We start from the raw sequence: 21,851 nt of genomic DNA, 5'->3' as shown, positions 1-21,851 counted from the left end.
GAGAATGGGATCTAACTTACGCCCAGATATTTTCATAAAGACTGACGAAAGAACTCAAGTTTCCTTAAAGGAGTTTTAAACACATGAGCTCTCGCTATGGAACTATCTAAGTTCCCAGCAATAAAGAGGGATAACTTCACATGCGGGACTGGCCTCTGATTTACCAAATCACTTGGGGTGAAATCCTCCCCAAATGATTTGGAATGAGAGTCTGTGTGATTATTATTACCCTGAGGATATGTAGAGTGAGCAATGGTGGAAACACATGTAGCAGCAGGAGTTTTTATACAGTTGGCTCCCAGGTCAGCCATTGGTGAAGCAGACAGGGTAGTGTTAGACTGAAGGCAAATAGAGCCAATTTGTATGGCATTCACAATTTCCTTATCCACTACTCCAATAGAGAGGTCCCCCCTAATAGTGCTTGCCCTGTCACCCAAATTAAGGGCTAAGGTAGCCGCTAATCGCTCTTCCTGAGCATCAATAGAGATATCATGATTTCCTTTGAAAATACAACTATTGTCACACATTGTCCGTGGGGTAATGCCCAAGGTATTAAAGACATCCATCCTATCCTGGAGATGGATTTGAGCGTGCACAACATTTTTTGGTTCAGTAGTACCTAAAGGGCAGAGGTTTGTAGTCCTGGAAAGTTCTTCCAGACGGTTCTCATCTTTGCCTAAAAGGTCAGTGAGGGGAAGATGGACTGGCAGGGGCAGTAAAGGTGTAGAAGTAGAGTCAGGGTATTTGCAGTATCAAAAATCTATCTCACAGATGCAGAAAAATAACAGAATTCATAAACAGATTGAAATTTTACATTTTCATAAAAGTGCACTGAATAGGTAAAAAGGCATTATCTGGCGAAAATTATATTCGTAGCCCTGCACCTATAAATTAGAAATGTCCACCAAACAGTCCGTCCTGATAAAACGTTGAATATTGCAGCTTCCCAACAAGAGGTAGTAATCAATAGCCAAGCGGAGTTAAGCACCAAACTCCCTTATTGACAGCTCAGACTTCCAAAGAGAGTTATGTTCCCAGGTTGCAGGGTAAGGCACGCCCGACAGCTCAAGGAGCTGCCAGAGTCCGACTCTCCTCCCTCACCCTGTAGACCTAGAGAGATGAGATGGTAATGGGGAAAACTCAAGCTAACACTCCGGTAATATTGTTCCAATCAAACTTGAGCTGATAAAGTATGATGATCAGCAAAGGAGCACGTGAAGTGGCGAAATGCAGAGTCCCACCCTAACGTAGTCGAGACCCCTGCAGATATCCAGAGTAAACAGCCAACATTAAGTCATTTATCTCGGGATAATCACACGTTCACTTCCAGGAGTGTATAATACTGCTGGCGAGCATCTAGCGTATCCCGTGTATCGGACAGTGGGCCGTGGGCACAGGTCACAGCGAAACAGCTAAACAGCTAAATAGTAGCTCCAGCCCTTACAGCTCCAGGGCTTAACGCCGCACGGGCGGCTGTGTGAGGAACAAGTACTTCCTCAGATGTCACGTGACCCGCATGGGATCCGCCTTCCAGGAAGCAGCAAGAGTGTGTCGCTCGCAGTGCCGCCTTATAGCTGTAAACAGAAACGCAATGAAAGTCCAAATAGCAACGTCAACAGGACTTCACAATAGTGGAGCTCAGTGCCGCGAGGGTGGCTGTGTGAGGAATAAGTACTTCCTCAGATGTCACGTGACCCGCAGGGCTGCGCCTTACAGGAAGCAGCAAGAGCGCGTCGCTCGCAGTCCTACCTTATAGCTGTAAACAGAAATGCAATGAAAGTCCAAATCGCAGCGTCAACAGGGCTTCACAATAGTGGAGCTCAACCAACCGTTTGGCCATTACTATGAGCTTCTGTGCATTAGGATCAGACAGCCGTCGACGACGCCTCCTGTATCTCAGGCACTCCTGGTGCCCGACCTCGTGTTCTCCGGTGTTTTCAGTGGTGGCCATGCCGCAGACCAGGGAATGGATTTGCAGTTCTGTATCCCCCAGGCAGGCAGTTGCCGCAGCCACCCCTCACTCTCCCGGCCAAGGAGGCGAATGCTCTCTCCTTTTCCTGATTTCCGACCCCACCTGCATGTGGGGGAGGCTGCTGGCCCTTTCCACTTATCCCGCTCTGGGCTGTGTTGGGTGTGGGGTCGCGTGGATTCTTCCTGCTACCGCACCCCCAACCCACCACCAAGCTACAACGTGGTGGGGCGGGCCAGGGTTTCGCAGGCTCCTGTAGTGGGTTGCGGATTAAGGCCGTCTTTATTTCTCACTGTGCAGCACAGGCCGTGCCTGAGCCTGACGGAGGACAGCTGTTTCCACCTTCCCTGTCCTCCATCTCGTCGCCTTTCCAAGCCGTGTTTTGCCCCTGCTGCCACCCTTGTTACAATCAAGGGGGCTGGTTTCCTTAATTGGCAAATCTTCGATTCCGGTTGCTGTTCTTCAAGCACACAAGCTGGTGTCCTGCCCCCTGGTTGATCCTAACCAGCTCCGAGAATGGTATCCTGGTGGCATACGAGTCGATTGATCCTACCAACTCAAAGGAAGAAGTCGTCCTTGAAGGGCTTCTCTGTCGAGGTGAACTTGGCGATTCGGACCTGCAGCAATGCTCCAACGGGCAAACCAACGGTCCATTAGTTGCAGCAGCCGTCCTCTTCCAGCTCATCTTCGGTTCTTTTGTTCCAGTGGTCAGCTCTGCTTTCCAGTCCAAGAGACTCGCCTTTTAAACTGTTTTCTCCCTTTCATTCCAGCATAGCTGCCACTCACCCAGCAGGGTTGCTGTCCTTGCCAGACAGTCAGCCAGCCAATCACGCCAGAGTGCATTTGGGTCTCCTAGGAGACTATGCACAGGGAGATTCGGCACCTCCCTCGCTTCCTACCCACCCCAGATATTCGGGCGCCAGAGGCGGGCTTCAGTCCTGAAGCCCGCCAAAGGCGTAGCAACAAAGGGACCAAACCTAGTTTGGCATGGAGAGACAAACACTAGAAGGACCTTTCCAAAAAGAGATGGTGAAAAAAGAAGACCACGACCTGTTCAAACAAAAGGTGCTCAGACGCCATCTTAAAAAACATGGCTCCCGTGATTTTTAGCTAACGGTGTTCGCGGTCGGGAAAAATCATGGTAGTTTGTTGTAAAACCACTCCCACCAGCAATTTCGATAGGAAAGGGTAGCATTTGACTGCTACATGAGTTTCTAGACATAGGGTATACTAGGTAACGCCTCCAGCACTCTATTGTAGGATAGTGTGTGCTGGGTCTAGGAATTTAAAAAGACTAGTAAAGTCAATTTAACTTCACATTCTCTGGGCAACAGTAGTTTATCCCAGAGAAGGTATTTAAACTTTGGGACAGCCTAAAAAGGCTTTCCTGTGTCACTGCACTGAGGGTGCTGAGTGACACGCATGAAAAGATGATGCCTACGGATTATCTAAAACCCCATAATCAAAGAACACAAGAGTAAAACACAAATCAAAATACATGAGAGAGTGGGAAATAAAGGCTCACACTCTTTCCAGGTAAAAAAATCAAGTCCTCAAAATCCAGCAAAGTTGCTTGGGGTCTCTAAGGTGAAGGGAATTAGCACATTTATGAGAATTCTCCCTAACACTCGTCCCCCCCAGACTAAGGGACAGGAAGATTTAATCCACCCGTAGATGAATCTCCTTACTCCAGTCGGTCATACATTCTGGAGAGAACATCAGCATTTTGGTGATTACACCCTGACCTGTTTTCAAAGGTAAAATCAAACACCTGTAGATTGATTGACCATCTTAACAATTTAGGATTTTCCCCTTTCATCTGCATTAACAATCTCCAGGGTTGGTGGTCTGTCTGAATCACAAAAGTAGATCCATACAAGTATGGTCTAAACTTCTTCAGAGCCCACACAATGGCAAAACACTTGCGTTCTATGGTTGCCCACCTTGTCTCAGGTTCCTTCAGCTTCCTGCTGATGAAACAGATTGAGTGTTCCCTGCCTTTCTCATCCAGCTGACTCAGGACTGCACCTATACCTGTATTGGCAGCATCTGTTTGCACAATGAAGGTTTGGCTGTGGTCAGGAGCTCTTAAAACTGGAGCTTGACAAAGGGCTTTCTTAAGTCCTTCAAATGCCTTAGTGCACTCCTCATTCCACCTGACCACCTTGGAGAATTTGGATGAGGAGACCACATTCAAGGGAGAAGCTATGGACCCATAGTTCTCTATGAAGTTCCTGTAATACCCAGTGAGACATAAGAAGGCTATCACTTGGGTTTGAGTAGTAGGAGTGCCCATTCTTGTACAGCTTGTACTTTACTAGGCAATGGCCTTATTTCACCTCCTCCTACCTCATGTCCAAGGTAGACCACTTTGCTCTGACCAATTTGACATTTACTCGCCTTTATGGTCAGGTGGGCCTGCTCAAGAGCCTGCAAAACATATCCTAAGTGGTCAACATGTTCTTTCCAAGTAGGGCTGAACACTGCAATGTCATCCAAGTATGCCATGCAGAAGTCCTCCATCCCATTCGGAACTTGATTAACCATCCTTTGGAATGTCGCAGGTGCATTCTTTAGTTCAAAAGGCATTACCTTAAACTGGTAGAGGCCTGCTGGGGTCGAACATGCAGTTTTCTCCTTGGCATGGTCTGTCAGGGCTATTTGCCAATAGCCTGACGTTAGGTCAAATGTACTGAGGTACTTGGCTGATCCGAGTTTGTCCACCAGCTCATCTGTCCTAGGTAAAGGATTGGCATCAGTCTTTGTGACTGCATTTAGAGCTCTATAGTCCACACAGAATCTCAACTCCTTGGATCCTGCCTTTGGCACAAGTACAACTGGACTATACCATGGACTTGTAGAGGGTTCTGTTACCCCGACATCAAGTATCTTGTTGACCTCTTCCTTTATGTGGGTTCTTACATGGTCTGACATTTTGTAACCTCTGCTTTTGACAGGTAAACAGTCACCAGTGAGAATATCATGCTAGCTCCAAGGGGTCAAGCCTGGTGATAGTGAAAACAGGGTGGCAAACTGATTTAACAGAAACGTGCACTCCTCCTGTTGTTCCAGTGTCGGGTTAGAAAAGAGATTAACTCCTTCTATCTTCTCATCTAAAGGTTGTCCCCTGAGGAGATCCGGTAGAAGTTCACTCTCCTCCTCCTCCTGAGCTGAAGCTAGAAGCAAAGCTCCCACTTCTGGTCTTGAGACATAGGCTTTTAGGCGGTTGGTGTGAAAGACCCTGGGAGCCTCCTTAGCATTGCCTAAGTCCACCAAATAATTGACCTCCAAGTTTTCCCACAACCTTGAACGGTCCAATCCATTTGTCATGTAAGGCCCTTTGCCTTGTAGGTACCATAACTAGAACTTGCTGGTCTTGATTAAACTCAACCATGTTGGCCTTCTGGTCATGCCAATGTTTCACCAGAGTCTGACCTGCTTTCAAGTTATCTGCTGCTTCTGTCATCATGTGTGTCATTCTCCTCCGGAGACCAAGCACATAGTCAGTGACTCTCACTGGCTTGGGTGAAGGAGCACTCTCCAACCCCTCCTTAATTGGGGCCCATGGAGCTCTAACTGGATGACAATAGAACAGCTCAAAGGGACTAAATCCAACTCCCTCGTGAGGGTCTTCTCTATGAGCAAATAGAAGGCATGGCAGTAGAAGGTCCCACTTTCTTCTAAGGGGTTCTTCTAAAGCACCTATCATGCTCCTATTAAACCTCTCTACCAATCCATTCGTCTGGGGATGGTAGGCAGTTGAGAACTTGTAAGTCACTCCACAGTTTTTCCACATGGCTTGCATGTAGTGGGACTTAAAATTTGATCCCGTCAGAGAAGACTTCCTTAGGAAAACCTACCCTGTTAAAAATACCAAGTAGGGTCTTAGCAACAACCTGAGATGTAACAGTTCTCATAGGTATAGCTTCAGGATACCTAGTAGCATGGTCTACTACAACCAATATAAATTGATTGCCTGAAGAGGTTGGAGGGTCTAAGGGACCAACAATATCTATTCCTACCCTCTCAGAAGGGACTCCCACCACTGGGAGAGGCACCAAGGGTGCCACATTCTTGGCTCCACTTTTGCAAGATGTCTGACAAGTGTGACAGCTCCTACATAATTTATCTACATTAGACCCCAACTTAGGCTAGGAGAAATACAGAGAAAGCCTTTCCTTGGTCTTCTTGAAACTCAAGTGACCAGCCAAAGGAATCTCATGGGTTAACTGTAGGAACTGTTGTCTGATCTCTAGAGGCACTACAAGTCTTCTCTAGTCCCCTGGGATAGACTCAGTTGTTTGACTGTAGACGAGGCCATCTTCCCAGTACAACCTGTGCTTCCCTGGCTCTTGCCCGTCCAGCTGGGAAGCTGCCTGTTGACGAAGTCCTTCAAGAGTAGGACACTCTCTTTGACCTCTGCTGAAGTCTGCCCTACAGGGCCCACCTTCTGCCATTACAGACTGCAGCTCAGGATGGTCTTTAGGATCCACATCTCCAACAGGGGGAAGGTCTTCTTCCAGCTCTGAATCTTCAGCAGCTGATTCAGCCTTTCCTGGTTGTTCCTCACACTCCGCCTCAGCTGGTGGAGCAGTCACAGTCACAGGTGTGACTTTGGACAGTCCTCTCGGTCCTCTCGGGGATGTCCTTGTTGGAAGCACAGGCGTGCTCTCTTGCTTTCTCTTGGGTTTCCCCTTTGCCTCTTTCTTCTTAGAAATAGCAGTTATTGGGGGGAGGGGGCGCTGTTGCGCACAATAGAAATGGGCGCCTGATTGTAGAGCTCCCGCTCCACTTAGAAATCCTGCGCCTAATTCTCTGTTCTTGAACTGGCTGCTGAGCCCAAAATATATGTACGGATAGCCCAACTATCCATTGGAGGTCCTAGAAACTCCTGGGGATCAGCGACTGGAAGCGCCGAAGTTACGGCCGTGCAAATATCAGCCGGCCCACGCGGCAGACGTGATCCGGCACTGAGCATCGAGGTGAGCCACTTAAGAACCGCGGTTGCAGCTGGGCGGAAGGCCCCTGATGGGAGGAGCCTTAGTCTACGGACCGCGCCCAGCATTTAGATCCGTGCTATGCGACTGGTGTGCGGAGTCGGCCTGGGAAGGCGAAGTAAGGCAAACTGGCATACCTCCGGAGGCGGCCTATGCCCGCGGCGGTCTTCGGCTGCTGGGCTCCGGAGGTGCCCCCCCCAAATCATGCTGCACATTTCGAGGCGGGCGGAGAGGCCGCGACAGAAAAATACGCAGAGGCCTGGAGACACACTGACAACGCCTTTGGCGCCAATTAAGAAGGGACGGTGGTACGACAGAGGGGGAGCAGAGGCATAAAATCATCGGAGTGTGACAGAGGGCTCTCGCCATGGGACAGCTCCCTTTGATCCGGCGAGCGTGATTTGTTAACGTGTTGCAGGGACGGGTGGGCTCGGCGGGACACATACTGCTCCTGAGTGTTTGGGGCAGCCTCTTAAGACTCCAAATCCCAATTGAGTGGGCCTGTGGTGTCCCTCCTCCTGAAGCAGCCCTGTGTAGGCCGCAGTGGGCTCCCGCACGCGGGGACCCGGCGCCATCGGTAGGCGTGGACCGCGTTGCGTGGTATATGATTTTGTGGGTGCACACTGGTGGTGCCCTTCCCCGAAGTGGAAAAAACACTTAAATACACCCTCCTCCAAGGGACTGGCCCGTGGAGGAGTACTTGGGATCACATAAGCCAACTTGCAGGCTGGGGAGGCTGAAGACTCCTGAACAACACTGAGCTATAAACTACCATGAACGTGACAATCCTAAAGTACAATACGTGGGGAGACACAGTCCACTCGTTGAAACCAGGTACTGACAAGTTGTACCCCGAAGAGTGCGCACATACAACGTCTTTGGCCCCTGAACCCGATCCTGACCCATGGTTGAGACATAATACAAGGGGTACAATTGGACGATACGCAGGGGTGTGGCAAGCCGAATATTGAAGTGTTGCAGGAAATACAGTGGGGGACATCTCAACAGCATTATGGGGGAACCACATAAGGCAGGTAAAGGCGCCAAGACTCCGGGGAACAAAAAGAAAGGCCCAATGGATGCCTACACTGGCAGCCAGAATCAAACCACTGTTGCGGACGTCCACACTGATGCTAATGAGGCCCTCAACCCAGAGGCTGGCGATCAAGAATACAGGTTGACAACAATAGTGCAGAATGGATTTCGTGCAGTTAACATGAAGCTGGATGACATAGTGTCCTCCATCGATTCTCTAAAGGCCAGAGTGGAGAAAGAAAGTGCACGTGTCACGGAAACTGAAAACAGAATAAGCACTAATGAAGACAGCATTGCACACCACAGCCGTGACATCACCCAGATTAAGTGAAATATGGCAAAATTACAGAATAAATGCGAGGATCTCGAATCGAGATGAAGGAGAAATAACATGCGAGTGGTGGGCGTGTCGGAATCCTTTGGGAAAGGTCAAATGGAAAAGCAACTTGAGGCACTACTCAAATCCTTGTTCGGGCCGGTGGCATTCTCCGAGCACTTTTTGGTCGAGAGAGCACATCGTACACTGGCCCCAACACCTAACCCAGGTTCACCGCCACGCACAATAATTGCACGACTCCTCAATTATAGGGATAGAGACACAATCCTTCGGAAGGCGAGGGAGGTGGGAACTTTCCAATATGAAGAAAGCTGTATACACATCTACCCAGACTTTTCCACTGGGCTTCAGGCGAGCAGAAGATCCTACGAGCCAGTCAAAAGGCTCCTGAGAGAACGCCAAATCCGGTACGCTTTGATGTTCCCGGCCAAGATGAGGATCCAACATGCAGGAAGGGCGCATTTTTTTTGAGTCCCCGGCTGAAGCTACGCAATACATTGAAACCTCCATACCCCTGCCTCCCAGAGGGGGCAGACCAGCGCAAAACAGGCCCAGACCGGCGGACTAAGAAACACTTAAAAGTCAAACATGTGTAAATGCTACCGTATCCCAGAGGCTATAGTCAAGATAATTTAATGGCCAAGCGGCCCCAGGCAATGTGGTTAAGTGGAGTTTTGAGACCTAGTCAGCGGCCATGTGAAGCAACATGGCTACCCCTGGAATATTCCATGAGTTTGGTTGGGTACATCGTCAAGTTGGGGGTGATGATGAGGGTGGTGGGGAGGGACGCGGGTGTGGGATTGAGTGTTTCAATTCGAAAATGGACTCATTGTGGTACATTGTTGGAGTTTGTGGCCACTGGAAGACGCTATGTCCAGGTGGAAGGTGGAAGGTTGACAGAGATTAATTGTTTGAAAAGTAAAAATGTGGTTACAATGAGACTGGCGCCGACTAGATTGGACGAATACTATAAACCTGATGAACGAGGCAATGTCAAATATCTACTTACAATACACTGGTGATGGGTTGAAGATCAAACTGTTAACATGGAGCGTACGGGGGTTAAATAATCAGATGAAAGTCAAGAAAATTGTCAATTACGTTGCCAGGCATAGTCCCCAAATCCTAATGTTACAAGAAAATCACACAGTGGTAGCGAGCAACATGCATATACTGCCCAAATGGAGTGCCCTAAGGTTTCACACAAACTACTCTTCCCAATCTAGAGGGTTTATTGCCCTTATTCATCCAGACTTGGGGTTCAAGTTGGGAAGCCACAAGGTCGATCATCTGGGTAGATACGTTATAGTATGGGGGGAGGTCGCTGGCCAACAACTACTTCTGGTTAACACCTACGGGCCCAATATTGATGACTCTGCTTTCTACATGGACATATATCAGATAATTGTTTCACTCGATGTATCAAATGTTATTTGGGGAGGGGACTTCAATGTGGCCCTGGACCCTGTTCTTGACAGATCTTCAAATTGTTAGAGCCCTGAGCAAAACAGTCCTAAACCTGGGTCATATTCTATCACAACTTTTATTAGTACATGCTTGGCAGGAGATACATCCTGGTAGTAGGAAGTACACAGTCTATTCTTCGGTGCACGACTCTGAGTCCAGAATTGATCAGTGGTTTGTCTCCTCTGCCATAGCGGCTGCATTGAAGAGGTGTGAGATTTTGCACCCTACATTGTCGGATCATTCCCCAGTACTGTTGTAACTAATGCTCTGGAATGTCCCTTGTCCTGCTAGAAGGTGGAGAATGCCAAGCGCAATGCTGGGGGACCCCGGGGTGGTGGAAACATTACATGTTGAAATTGCAGAGTTTCTTTCTAATAATGTGGAATCGGTTGACAAGTACTCAACAGTATGGGAATCCTTCAAGGTTTGGATAAGGGGAGTCTTGATATCCAGGTCTGTGGGCATGTTGAAGGGTGTGAGAACCGAGGTATCAGATATTGAGAGTAAACTAGACGCATTGGAGGAAACATACACACGCACACAAGATAGAGAAATATTAGCTGACGTACACACACACCTTCAGGAATTTGATAAGCTGGCCATTAGAGAGGTTCGCTATGTGGCAGCCCCCATACGGGCACGTAGATACAGGGAAGGTAATAAGACAAGTAGAACGCTTTCCAACTTGCTTAAGCACGATAAACAACCTACTCAGATCACAAGCATACAAATGGCGCATGGGGAGGTACTACTGAGGGACGAGGATATTAATGGGGAATTTGCTGACTTTTATAAAGAACTATATTTTAACAAAGATAAGAAATCGCTCACAGAAATTAAGGCATAGCTTGAGGCTCTCTCCCTTCCTAAACTTCCCGATGAAGAACGCCTGGCAATGGACCAACCGGTAACTGCAGAGGAGATCATGGAGGCAATCAACGCACTGGCAACAGGCAGGGCACCAGGTTCGGACGGGATAGGGGCCGAATTCTACAAAGAGTTCCGCGAGGAACTTGTTCCGATATTGATGCAGGTATGGGAGGAAGCCCTCAAGAGAAACATATTACCCCCAACTATGAGGGAGGCTGTGATCCCTGTACTCCCTAACCCTTGGCGACCACCACAGGATGTATCATCCTAAAGGCCTCTGTCACTTCTAAATACCGACGCCAAAATATTCGCAAAAGTGCTGGCAAATCGGCTTCTGCTGGCAGTCCCTACCGTTGTCCATCCCGATCAAAACAGGTTTATCCCCACGAGATCCACGGCCTGAACCTCCTGAGGCTTTTCGGCATAATGGCGCAAATAGACCCAGGGAGAAGCGCGGTGGCCATATCCCTTGACGCTGAAAAAGCATTTGATTCTGTCTCGTGGATTTATCTCCTGGCGGTGCTGGAGGCATTTGGGGTGGGCCCCAACTTCGTAAGATACGTAAGGCTGCTATACACTGAGCCTGGAGCTCGGGTGTTAACTAACAGGGCCATCTCCGAAGTGTTCCTGCTGGGCAGTGGGACTAGACAGGGTTGTCCATTCTCGCCCCTGCTGTTCGCATTGACCATCGAGCCAATGGCGGCTGCGGTTCGACTGAGACATGCGGATAGAGGGATAAAGATGAAGGGGTCCACCCAGTTGATCTCACTGTATGCTGATGACACATTATTATATGTTCGGGAGCCTGAGATAAACATAGCACCCGTTATGGCAGAGATACAAGAATTTGCAAATTACTCTGGGTGTACTATAAATAGGGCTAAATCTGAAATATTCCCGCTCACACCGACCACCAGGTGCCCTGACATAACAGACGGACTCAAGTGGTCAGAGCACTATATCAGATATCTGGGAATCTTGGTCTCGGGGATAAACTCACACTATACTCAGACAATCTTGAAAGCGCGCTACAAACTCTAAACACAAAACTTCAGATGTGGGGGCGCCTCCCAATTTCTCTAGCCGCTAGAGTCCCTATCTTTAAAATGGTAATCTTGCCCAAATTGCTTTATTTTTTGTTAACATCCCCATGTGGCTTGGCAGAACCTTCTTCGCCAAACTCCGATCCATGGTGGTGACATTTCTCTGGAACGGGAAGACAGCGAGGATAGGATGGGAAAAAATGACGGAACCCTACTCCTCGGGAGGTATAGCGGCCCCTGACTTTGAGCTTTATCATTATGTTGCCCAAGCACAGTTTGCAAAATATTGGTGCAATGCTGCGGATAAAAAACCCCACACATGGATAGAGGAATACACCACATACCCCACAAACATACAATCTGTCATTTTCGATCTACAATGCAAGGACACTTGCGAATACAATCCGATGAGCAGCGCAGTCGGGGCATGGGAGGCTATATACAAAAGAATGAGACTGGAAACACCCTATAACCCAGAGATACCTTTGTGGAACTTTCCGGGTATACCCCCACACATGACACAAGCATACAGGTATCCTGGGACCCTAATGGCGAAATGAAGCTTGGAGATATGTTTGTTGATGGGAAATTCGTGAGCCTGGGGGAATTGCTGAGTGCGCTGGGAGGCGGGCAACTCAAAACACTCCAATATTATTGTATGAGATCTGCATTTCAGAAAAAATGGCCGTTCTTTCCGGATGAGCCCAAACCACATCCGTGTATACAGTTAGTAACAGCTAAAGACGGCCTGGGAATCTCTAGGCCGTACTCTGCGGTACAGGCCCACACCCCCACAGTGAACCAAGTCAAGGAGAAATGGGAAGTAGTTTTGCAGATGCCCATTGAAGAGGAGAAATGGGCTAGATATTGCCTGCTCACTAAGAATGTGTCACTTAATTCTGGGTTGAGGTTGATCCAATTCAAAATTCTGAATAGGCTACACTACACACCAGCCAGGGTCGCTAAATTTGCACCAGATACCTCGGGTAACTGCCCCAAATGCAACGCAGCTCAGGCCTGTGCTTTTCATATGTATTGGGAATGTCCGGTGGTGGCGGGTTTCTGGAAGGCTGTGGCAGAATTGTTGGATGAGATAACACAGGTTCCCCCTGAATTGACCCCCCCAAAAATACTTGTTTGGAGACATTGACAAACGCTCTGAGAAAATTAGAAGAATGTTTAATATCTCTTGCGCAGTAGCCAAAAAATGTATCCTACAGAAATGGAAAAGCACCGGTCCACCCAGCATGAACCAATTCCTACAAGAACTGACACATGTCAATGAATCAGAAGAACAGTTTGTTTTGACCCAACCTGCGGCATGCAGGCCCAAAGATATTTGGGGCCCTTTTAGAGTTTATTTGTGCAACATGATTCCTGATGATGACATGTCTCCGTAACGTTGAATGTAGAAATCTAATAAACAATGTACCCTTGTTGTATACGTGAGATGAGTTGTGCAATGGTGCCATGTATCTTTTTTGTGACCACTAATAAAACGTTTTTAAAAAAAGAAATAGCAGTTAGTAGTTCCTGTGGGCTGGGTGTTATAGTTTCTTCTGTAACATCCTCTGGAGAGCATTCTAAGGTACTCTCCCTGGCCTTCCTAGTCTGCTCCTGTTTCCTTTTGCTGGGAGGCCTGGGAGTGCTTGATACAACTCCAAGAGTTTTTAAGTCATTCCCCAACAGGACTCTCCCAGGCACCTCACTCTGCACTCTAACAGGTATCTTGACAATCATGTTGTTGCACTGGATGAGAGCTGGTAATCTTGGAAGCATTTGAACAGGGCCTTCAGCAAGTTTAGGGAGGCCTTTGGGTACCTTAGCAACATCCTCCATTTTGAAAAAAGATTCATCCACCACTGTAATGCTGGCCCCAGTGTCTTTAATGGTGGTAGGGGTCTTCTGACCGTTTACAAGAACGCTGTCCTTATAATATTCGTTTGTGTTATCTGGAATTGAATTATAGACATCTAAATTCTGCTGTTCCCACAGACCCAGGGGCATTAAAGAAACACTGGCAGAGACTCCAATGGGGTCTTCAGCCAGTAATTGAAAGTTTCCACTTGCCATTTGTATTTCTCCATCTGGGGAAAAGGCTAAGGAGGCAGTGTGGACCCCTGAAGGTTTACCCTTGCATCTGGGATCCCCTTTCACATGGTCAGTATACCCACAAGCATAACATTTTCCAAATGTTTTGACAAATGGGGGTTTCTGCTGACCTCACACTGGTTTGGAACCAGAGGTTTCACTAGCCTGATTCGGTTTCCCTTGTGGCTTACCCTTTTTCTGTTTAGGGCCCTCTTTTGGATTGGAGGTATTAGAATTCTCTTTGCCATCTTTATTTTGCTGCTTCCCATCATCCTTCTTCTGAATTGCCCCAGAATCCTTGTGAGTAGCTCTGTTGGCAACCCACAAGTCAGCAGCCTTTGCTAACTTCTTTGGATCAATTTCCTTAGTCAGCCAAGTGCTGTCTCAGCTCAGGAGAGCAGGCATCAAAAATTGATTCCAACGAAAATAGATTTCTCATTCCTTCAAAAGTGTTACCTCTGTAACCCTTTACCCAACCATCTAAGTTCTTCAAACGTTCACACACCCAGGTAGCCCAAGGGGTACCATCATGCTTTTTGAGAGTCCTAAACCTCTTTAGGTACTTGGAAGGAGTTTTCCCAAATCTAGCTATTAAATCTAGCTTCACATTTTCATACTACAATCTTTCAAGGTCCCCCCACCTCCATTACAGCATCAGTTGCAACCTGGGGAAGCCTAGTGAAAAGCCAAGGAATCAACTGATTCCTGTGAAACCCTGAATCCCATAGTTATGCTCAAAAGCAGCCAACCAAACCAAAATATCAAACTTCACCTCATACATACTCACAGCTTCCTTAGGCATGCAGGGTCTCTTAGGACTGGAAGACCTAGAAGACTCTGGGATAGAAACATTTTCAAGAGACAAATTCTTCATTTCAAGAGCATGTTCCATTTCCATTTTTCTGAGTTTGATTTCTTGATGTTTACTTTCAGTTTGCATTTGGAGCCTTTTGAACTCTAACTCAAGTCTCATTTTTTCAAGAGAGAAACATTCTGTACTCATATGGTCCCTGTGGCTAAAGCTTGAGGCCCAAGAGCTTGTTGAGTTGCAGTGGGGCTCACATCCTGATACTCCTCTTACTCTTCATGCTCAACAATAACATTAGAGTTAGACTCTGAATCATTATCATCCTCCTCAACATTTCCCTCATTTGCTGAAGGCGTAGGTGTAGCAGACCTTCTCAGACTTTGAAATTCCAACAATCTTTCAATCAATTCATTTTTCTTAGGTTTAACAGGGAGGTTCCGGACCTTACACATTTCCTTCAGTTCATCTACTGTTAAAATGATCAGGGCCTCCTGTCTGTTATCCATATCAGGCATGATAACATTGCTTTTCTAGTGGTGCTTAGTCTTGTGAAGGTTACTATTTGAACAAAAGTAAAGCAGAACTCTCAATGTAACAACTATACAATTTATCCTCACTGCCTGCCACCAGTGTTAGGCAAGGTTTGTATGCAGTACCCTCTGGGACCTCTGCACACAACTAGGACTGCAGGTGTAAGCAAAACCAACCTTTGGTATAAGTCTGTACCACACAGTTTCTGGTAGCGAGCTGATCGGCCAGGCTTATCTCAAGAGAGAATTTGAGCTTCTAAGGGTGTTACAGTATTCAGATAGACACTTATACTCAAGGTTTCTGGGTAAAACACTTCTTAATTTATTAGACAGTCAGAAAACATTCACTAAAAGGAGGAAATCAATATCACACAGAAATATACTACAGTACGTTACACTATTAGGTTCTGAGACATTTAAACTACTTTGAAGGAGGAGCAACATGGCATTCAGAGCATTTTAAGTGGGAGCAAAAAGGCATAAGTTAATAAAAACGAATAACAGAGTTACTCTTAAAGAGTGCAAATAGTTTGAGTTCACCAGAGGTTCCAATGCAATAGATAGGCCAAAGTCAATGGGCTAGAGTCTCGTATAAGAAAAACGGTTCTGTTAGTTTAAACAGAAAAGTCTTTGCCACGGTTCTCGGAAGTAGTTCACTGAAGAAAGGTTCATATGTCGGGTCACAAACTGACTAGGCCTGCAAGTTGCCAAAGTTGTACGCACTTTCGCAGTGAGAGGTAAATTCTCTCAGTCAGGTTTTCACAGTACCTTGTATAGAAGAAAAAGATGCATCTGAAGACTTCTCTTCCTGGCAGTTCCTGCATATCCCTCTGTTCCTGAGCCTCAGTCGTGGGGACAAGAGGGAGGACGTCGGGGGACTCCTGCACTGCAAGGGGACTGGTCACAAAGCTGGCAAATCTTCGGCTCCGGTAGCTGTCTTAGAGCACACAAACTGGTGTCCTTTCTCCCTGGCTATTCGGTTTCCTGCAGCGTTTTCCAGGTGGTTTACGAGTTGATTGGTCCCACCAACTCAAAGGGAGAAGTCGTCCTTGAAGGGCTTCTCTGTAGAGATGAACTTGGCGATTCAGACCTGCAGCAGGGCTTCACCGGGCAAACCAACAGTCCAGGAGTTGCAGCAGCCGTCTTCTTCCAGCTCGTCTTCGATTCTTTCATTCCAGTGGTTGACTCTGCCTTTCAGTTCAAGAGACTCGCCTTTTAAACAGTTTTCTCCCATTCATTCCAGCCTAGCTGCCACTCTCCCAGCACGGTGGCTGTCCTTGCTGGACAGTCAGCCAGCCAATCACGCCAGAGTGCATTTGGGTCTCCTAGGAGACTAAGCATAGGGAGTTTCAGGCACCTCCCTCACTTCCTGCCTACCCCAGACACTCCGGCGCCAGAGCCGGTCTTCAGTCCTGAAGCCCGCCAAAGATGTAGGTACAAAGGGACCAAACCTAGTTTGGCATGCAGAGACGAACTCTAGAAGGACCTTTCCAAAAAGAAATGGCGAGAAAACAAGGCCGTGACCTGTTTAAACAAAGGGGGCTCGGACGCCATCTTGAAAAACATGGCTCTCACGATGTAATGCTACCAGTTTTCGCGGTTGGTAAAAATCGTTTTAGTTCGTTGTAAAACCACTGCCACCAGCCATTTCGATAGGATAGGGTAGCATTTGACTGCTACATGAGTTTCTAGACATAGGGGATACTAGGTAACCCCTCCAGCATTCTATTGTAAGATAGTGTGTGCTGGGTCTAGGAATTTAAAAAGACTGGTAAAGTCAACTTAACTTTACATTCTCTGGGAAACAGTAGTTTATCCCAGAGAAGGTATTTGAACCCTGGGACAGCCTAAAAGGCTTCCCTGTGTCACTGCACTGAGGTTGCTGTGTGACACACCTGAAAGATGATGCCTATTGAGTTTGTCTAAAAACTCCATAATCAAAGAACACAAGAGTAAAACACACATCAAAATACATGAGTGAGAAAAAAAGGCCCACATTCTTTCCAGGTAAAAAAATCAAGTCCTCAAAATCCAGCAAAGTTGCTGGCGGTCTCTAAGGTGAAGAGGATTAGCACATTTGTGAGAATTCTCCTTAACAGCGTGCAACCAGGTCATGATGCCGTGGCTGTTCCTTTCAGAATTACGGGCCAAGATCCATTCAATGTTACGGATCACTGCAGAGTGGTTCAACAAATAAACCACTAGCCTCCGTAACAAGATAACTGTGAGTATACCACGTTATCATCAAGAAGATTGTCCTAAAGAAGCTGGGAAGAAGAAATAATGAACCACTGAAACGGGTCGACATTGTGTATGTGCTAATGGCATGCAGTGGCTTGTCATTAGCCACAGCATAGTTCTGATCACACAGAGAAAAATTAGGGTTTGCTTCCTGGTGTAAATCGGAAGGGTCTTCATAGACGCAGTTTACTATTGTTTGGTGTTTTGTTTTATTATTTAGGAACCCAGACTGTTGGCCAATAACTTTGCCCAAGATCGTTTTCTGGGAAACCAACATCTTTTTAATAACGAATGGAATGTATGTGGTTAAGATCAAGTGAAGTGATTGCACAGGATATATTGTCAAACATTAGACGGCACGTCCCCCTTACAAAGTTACAACAATAATGCGTAAGGAGCTTTCCTTCTTTTTCTATCCACATTTAGATAGGCAGTACACAAGCGCCAATAGGGTTAGCTCCAACTTAGGAGAAGCGTAGACCTGTTCCACGTCAACTATCCTTCTAATTTAGCCCCGCTTCTAGAAACTGGACAGCCATTGCACAGGCAGGAGTGCTCTATCACATCACAAGTAGATGTATGACTGGTGAGTTGCACTAAAGTAACTCAAGGTGATTTGCCCAATTTTTGTGTTATTGAATCAGTTGCCAGGGCTTACCCTATCTATAACAGTTCCCATCCCCCCTTTTTGTAAATTGGGGGTCCCCAGATAGCCTTGCCGTCTACTAGCTGGTCAATGTCTGGGATATACAAAATCCTGTTGTCAGTCTGGAACTGATAGGAGAAGGTTGGTAGTTTTAGGTGGTAGATACTGTTCCCCATCCAATTTGCACAGCTTGCTTAAAGGCCTATGATAGGCATTGGGTACATTTGTTAAATGGTGTGTGAGGTCCGATGCTCGCCCCTCCCCTTCATCAGTGCAGTATTGCCGACATTTTGCAGTTCCTCCAAGATGGTTTCATAAAGGGGTAGCAATGTTTACCCTATGAACTCCATGAGCGGTGTATCCCGAAAGGCATCTTGGAAGGGGAAGCTATAGTTGATACGTTCTTGAAGCGTTGGTTTCTTCTAGACCACTCTGATACAAGGGCTCCCCTTAAGCGGATTTACCTCTGTACTGCGATTCCCGAGGGGCCCTACCTTTGAGCCAAATATCGCAGTTTGTCTTCAAGTTCCTATTAAAGAAAGCTTTGCTCATAGCTGTTTCTGCAGTACATAGATTTGGCAAAATATAGGGCCTGGTGTACAGACCCTCTTTCCTTCTGGTTAGGCTGGAGGTTTTAAGGAGATGTGACGTTTGGTTTCTCCTGAAGATGATGTCCACATTTGAGTCTTCTCACAATGTGTTTCTCCCTGTTTTCTTTTAGAATTCCAAAACGGCAGGAGGAGGAGTTTGGCACTCTGTAGACCTCAGAGGAGCGGCCCAAAAGTATCTGGTTGAAACTGCGGTTTTCAGTAAATCTGTCAGTGTGATTTTGTAGTCTCAGTTGTAACTTTCAGCTGTTGGATCTGGGTTATCTCGATGTCATTGGCGGTGTCTGGTTATCCCACTCCTTTACACATACAGGACCAATCAGCATGGGCTGCAGCTGCATCTTGGACGGATGCCTAGGCAATCTCACTACACGAGATCTGCAAAGCGGCTTATTGGGCTAACCAAGATGCCATTATAAATTGGACACGGAAACCGAAAGGGTGTAGCTTTTAGGGTTGGTGTACTCACGGCTAGAATAGAGAGATTGCCCGTGGTGAGGTTTGTATTAAATGTGGATGGGGGATGGAGCAGTGCTGTGTGTCACGTGGATGTTCATAGGGTCCCTTCCACAAGGTACAGCTTTGATATGCCTCAAAAGTGTAAGTACTAGGATGAGGAAGATGGACGCGGAGGTAATGCACAGATTACTTAATGGTAATCTTTATTACTCATAGTCTTACTCTTCCTCGTCACATTATTGATGCCCCCTCGCCCGCCTTAGGTGTGGAAGATCTTACGATCCTGCTGGGGAAAAATGTAACACTTGATTGTAAGTGGCCAGTTATATTCCTCCCAGAATGGAAAAAAGTGGTTCTTCTAACGGAGACGTGGCTACAGAAGTAAGTACTATGACGAAGAGTATGACTAGAAGTAATGAAGATTAGAGGTGATTAATTTGGGGTCTTAAGAATACAGGCTCTTTGTGCCAGACAGTAATTGCAAAGGATTTAGAAGGAAATTACCAGTGGAAGAATGCTGCTATTTGTAATTCAGTTGTACTGTGCTTTTTCCGATGATGATTAGAACAGTTGGCCCGGGACAGGTTTAAATTCTTTCTCCTGGGTCAGGAGGACACTTAAAATAAAAACACTGAATCCACGTTCTGCTTTATTTCTGAATTTTATGTTTACTGTGCCTGGATGATGTTTGCTTCACTTTAGGAATGCGAAAAAAAAAACATTTACACCAACAATCAAGCCCTTCTTATGGTACAAGGAAATGCATAAGGATATCCCTGAATAATAGACCAAAGGTTAGGAAATATTGTATGTATCGATTTTTAAATTGCTTTTATGTGTTCTATTTTGGAAAAAGCCTTAAAACCCAAATGGATGTTATGTGGTTTACTGGAATTAACTATTGGAGAGGCCACACATTTTGGTGCTTAGTAAGCCTTTCAGTTGACAGTGGTAATCGTATGTTGGTACGTGTTATGAATTACTACATAGAATATTTCCAAAATCAGATCTTACTTTCTTGCCTCAGAGTGAGATGAGGGTTTCAAACTGTAAATGCTTTGATCATGTAAATAAAATAGCAAGACTATCGGGATATTATTGAGGGGTGGGGCATTGTTTCTTCAAAGCGACATAATGGGGTAGCCTTTCCAGTCAACATGACATTGTAAACGTTGAGATAAATAGAACAGCCACCAGATTGATGCTGTGCTGCTTGTGGATCTAAGTCTGAAATCAAGCTGTAGAAATACTGTTAAGGATAAATAGCTTTCCTGGTTTGGCATGTTAAGTCTGTACAGTGCGATTTAACTTTCAAGCCAGGTTACTCGTTATGCCAGAAATTCTTTTTAAACCTGGCTAAAGGTTGACTTGAAAGTTAAAACTATGTAACTTTATATTGTTTTATCATCATTATATGCCATAAGAAAAAAAACATATACACAGTAGTAGTTGCATACATGTAACTTTATGAATGGCCTGACTAAATTCATACTCCTTAATTCAATTTTCTATATTTTTTGTTAGGAGATCATTTTATGGAGGAAAGCTCCAGAGAAGCTGAAAAAAAGAACAAACTTCCATCAGCGGTTTGAGTCTCCAGAACCACAGGCATCTGCTGAGCAGCCTGAGATTTAACAATTAAAATAAAACATGTGTCAGCAGATAGGATTGCAACAGTTTATAAAATGAGACATCCCTTTGTTAAAATGGGTTTCCTCCATCACACACTGCTGCATGTATTTTACCAACCTACTAAGCCTCCTGCAAATCTGTGTGTATATATACATATATAATAAATATGAAGAGCGTGTTCAAAACACTGGAAATCTTTCAAGCAACGATTTTTATAGTGCATTCATACTTTTATTTCATACGGTTCTGCTCTTGAAAATACTTACATTTAAACCAATATGGTATCATTGGATGAAGAGTGCTGTATTCATAATGTTTTTTGACAATAAAAAATCAAAAATGGTCCTTCCATCATAGTTATACATAAGAAACCTGTTTATATTTACTTTGGTGTTCATATATGAAAGCATGATGTTCACAAATATATCTGATGAATCCATGCGTTTGCCAGATTAGCTGAGACATTTTTGCTGCATTGTGTACCCTCCATACATAATTCACATTCCAGATTTTGAGGTTTCATTAAACATGTAAATTAATTTGTATCCCATTTCCCTTATGCAAACGCATCATTCTTTAGATCTGTTTTTATAAAATATTTGTTTTTATGACATATTTACCAAAAAAGAGCAGTGCTAATTAATTTCTGTAAAATATTTACACTTTACCATAGACAAATGATCAATTAAATATCCAATTTTATGATTTTCCTTTGTAAAATATATTTGGAATAAAAGTTTTTTAATTTATTGAGGTGGCTTCTACTGCATTGGCGCTTGTGGTAAGACACCCTCTCACCATATGTTGGCTCTGAACTGATTTCAACCTTTACATAATCCATGAAAGTCTTTATTTTACATAGGGAGTGTTTGGTGGAGTGATGTGGGTTCATTGAACAAGAGCATAATCAGTTGAACCTAGCTGTTGCTCATTTATGTAGTATAGAGCAATTACTCCACTCCAAAGAATCAAAATACTTCACTGTATTTAGGGACTTAAATAGCCTTCAAGTCCCGCTGTGGGTGTCAATGGGGTCGGGGAGAAGCAGCACTGTTTAGATTCCTCACACCTGATGGGCTCAAACAACATTGAATGTGATGATACTTAGTCAACATAGG

General features: G+C 45.7%; 1 protein-coding gene across 2 annotated transcripts in view; it reads left to right on the top strand.

Annotated features, from left to right (window-relative positions):
- Positions 1 to 21,482, top strand: part of VPS26A (VPS26 retromer complex component A) — a 1,053,575-nt gene extending 1,032,093 nt beyond the window's left edge. For both annotated transcript variants that reach the window (XM_069610610.1, XM_069610609.1), the window contains exon 9: positions 20,626 to 21,482. In XM_069610610.1, the coding sequence (XP_069466711.1) occupies positions 20,626 to 20,736 (111 nt within the window). In that variant the 3' untranslated portion in view covers positions 20,737 to 21,482. The remainder of the gene's footprint in view (positions 1 to 20,625) is intronic.
- Positions 21,483 to 21,851: the final 369 nt, after the last annotated feature.

The sequence above is a fragment of the Ambystoma mexicanum genome, chromosome 8 (genome assembly GCF_040938575.1).
Source record: "Ambystoma mexicanum isolate Mex_15411 chromosome 8, UKY_AmexF1_1, whole genome shotgun sequence".
Lineage (NCBI taxonomy): Eukaryota > Metazoa > Chordata > Amphibia > Caudata > Ambystomatidae > Ambystoma > Ambystoma mexicanum.
This window is presented reverse-complemented; position numbering and strand designations above follow the sequence as displayed.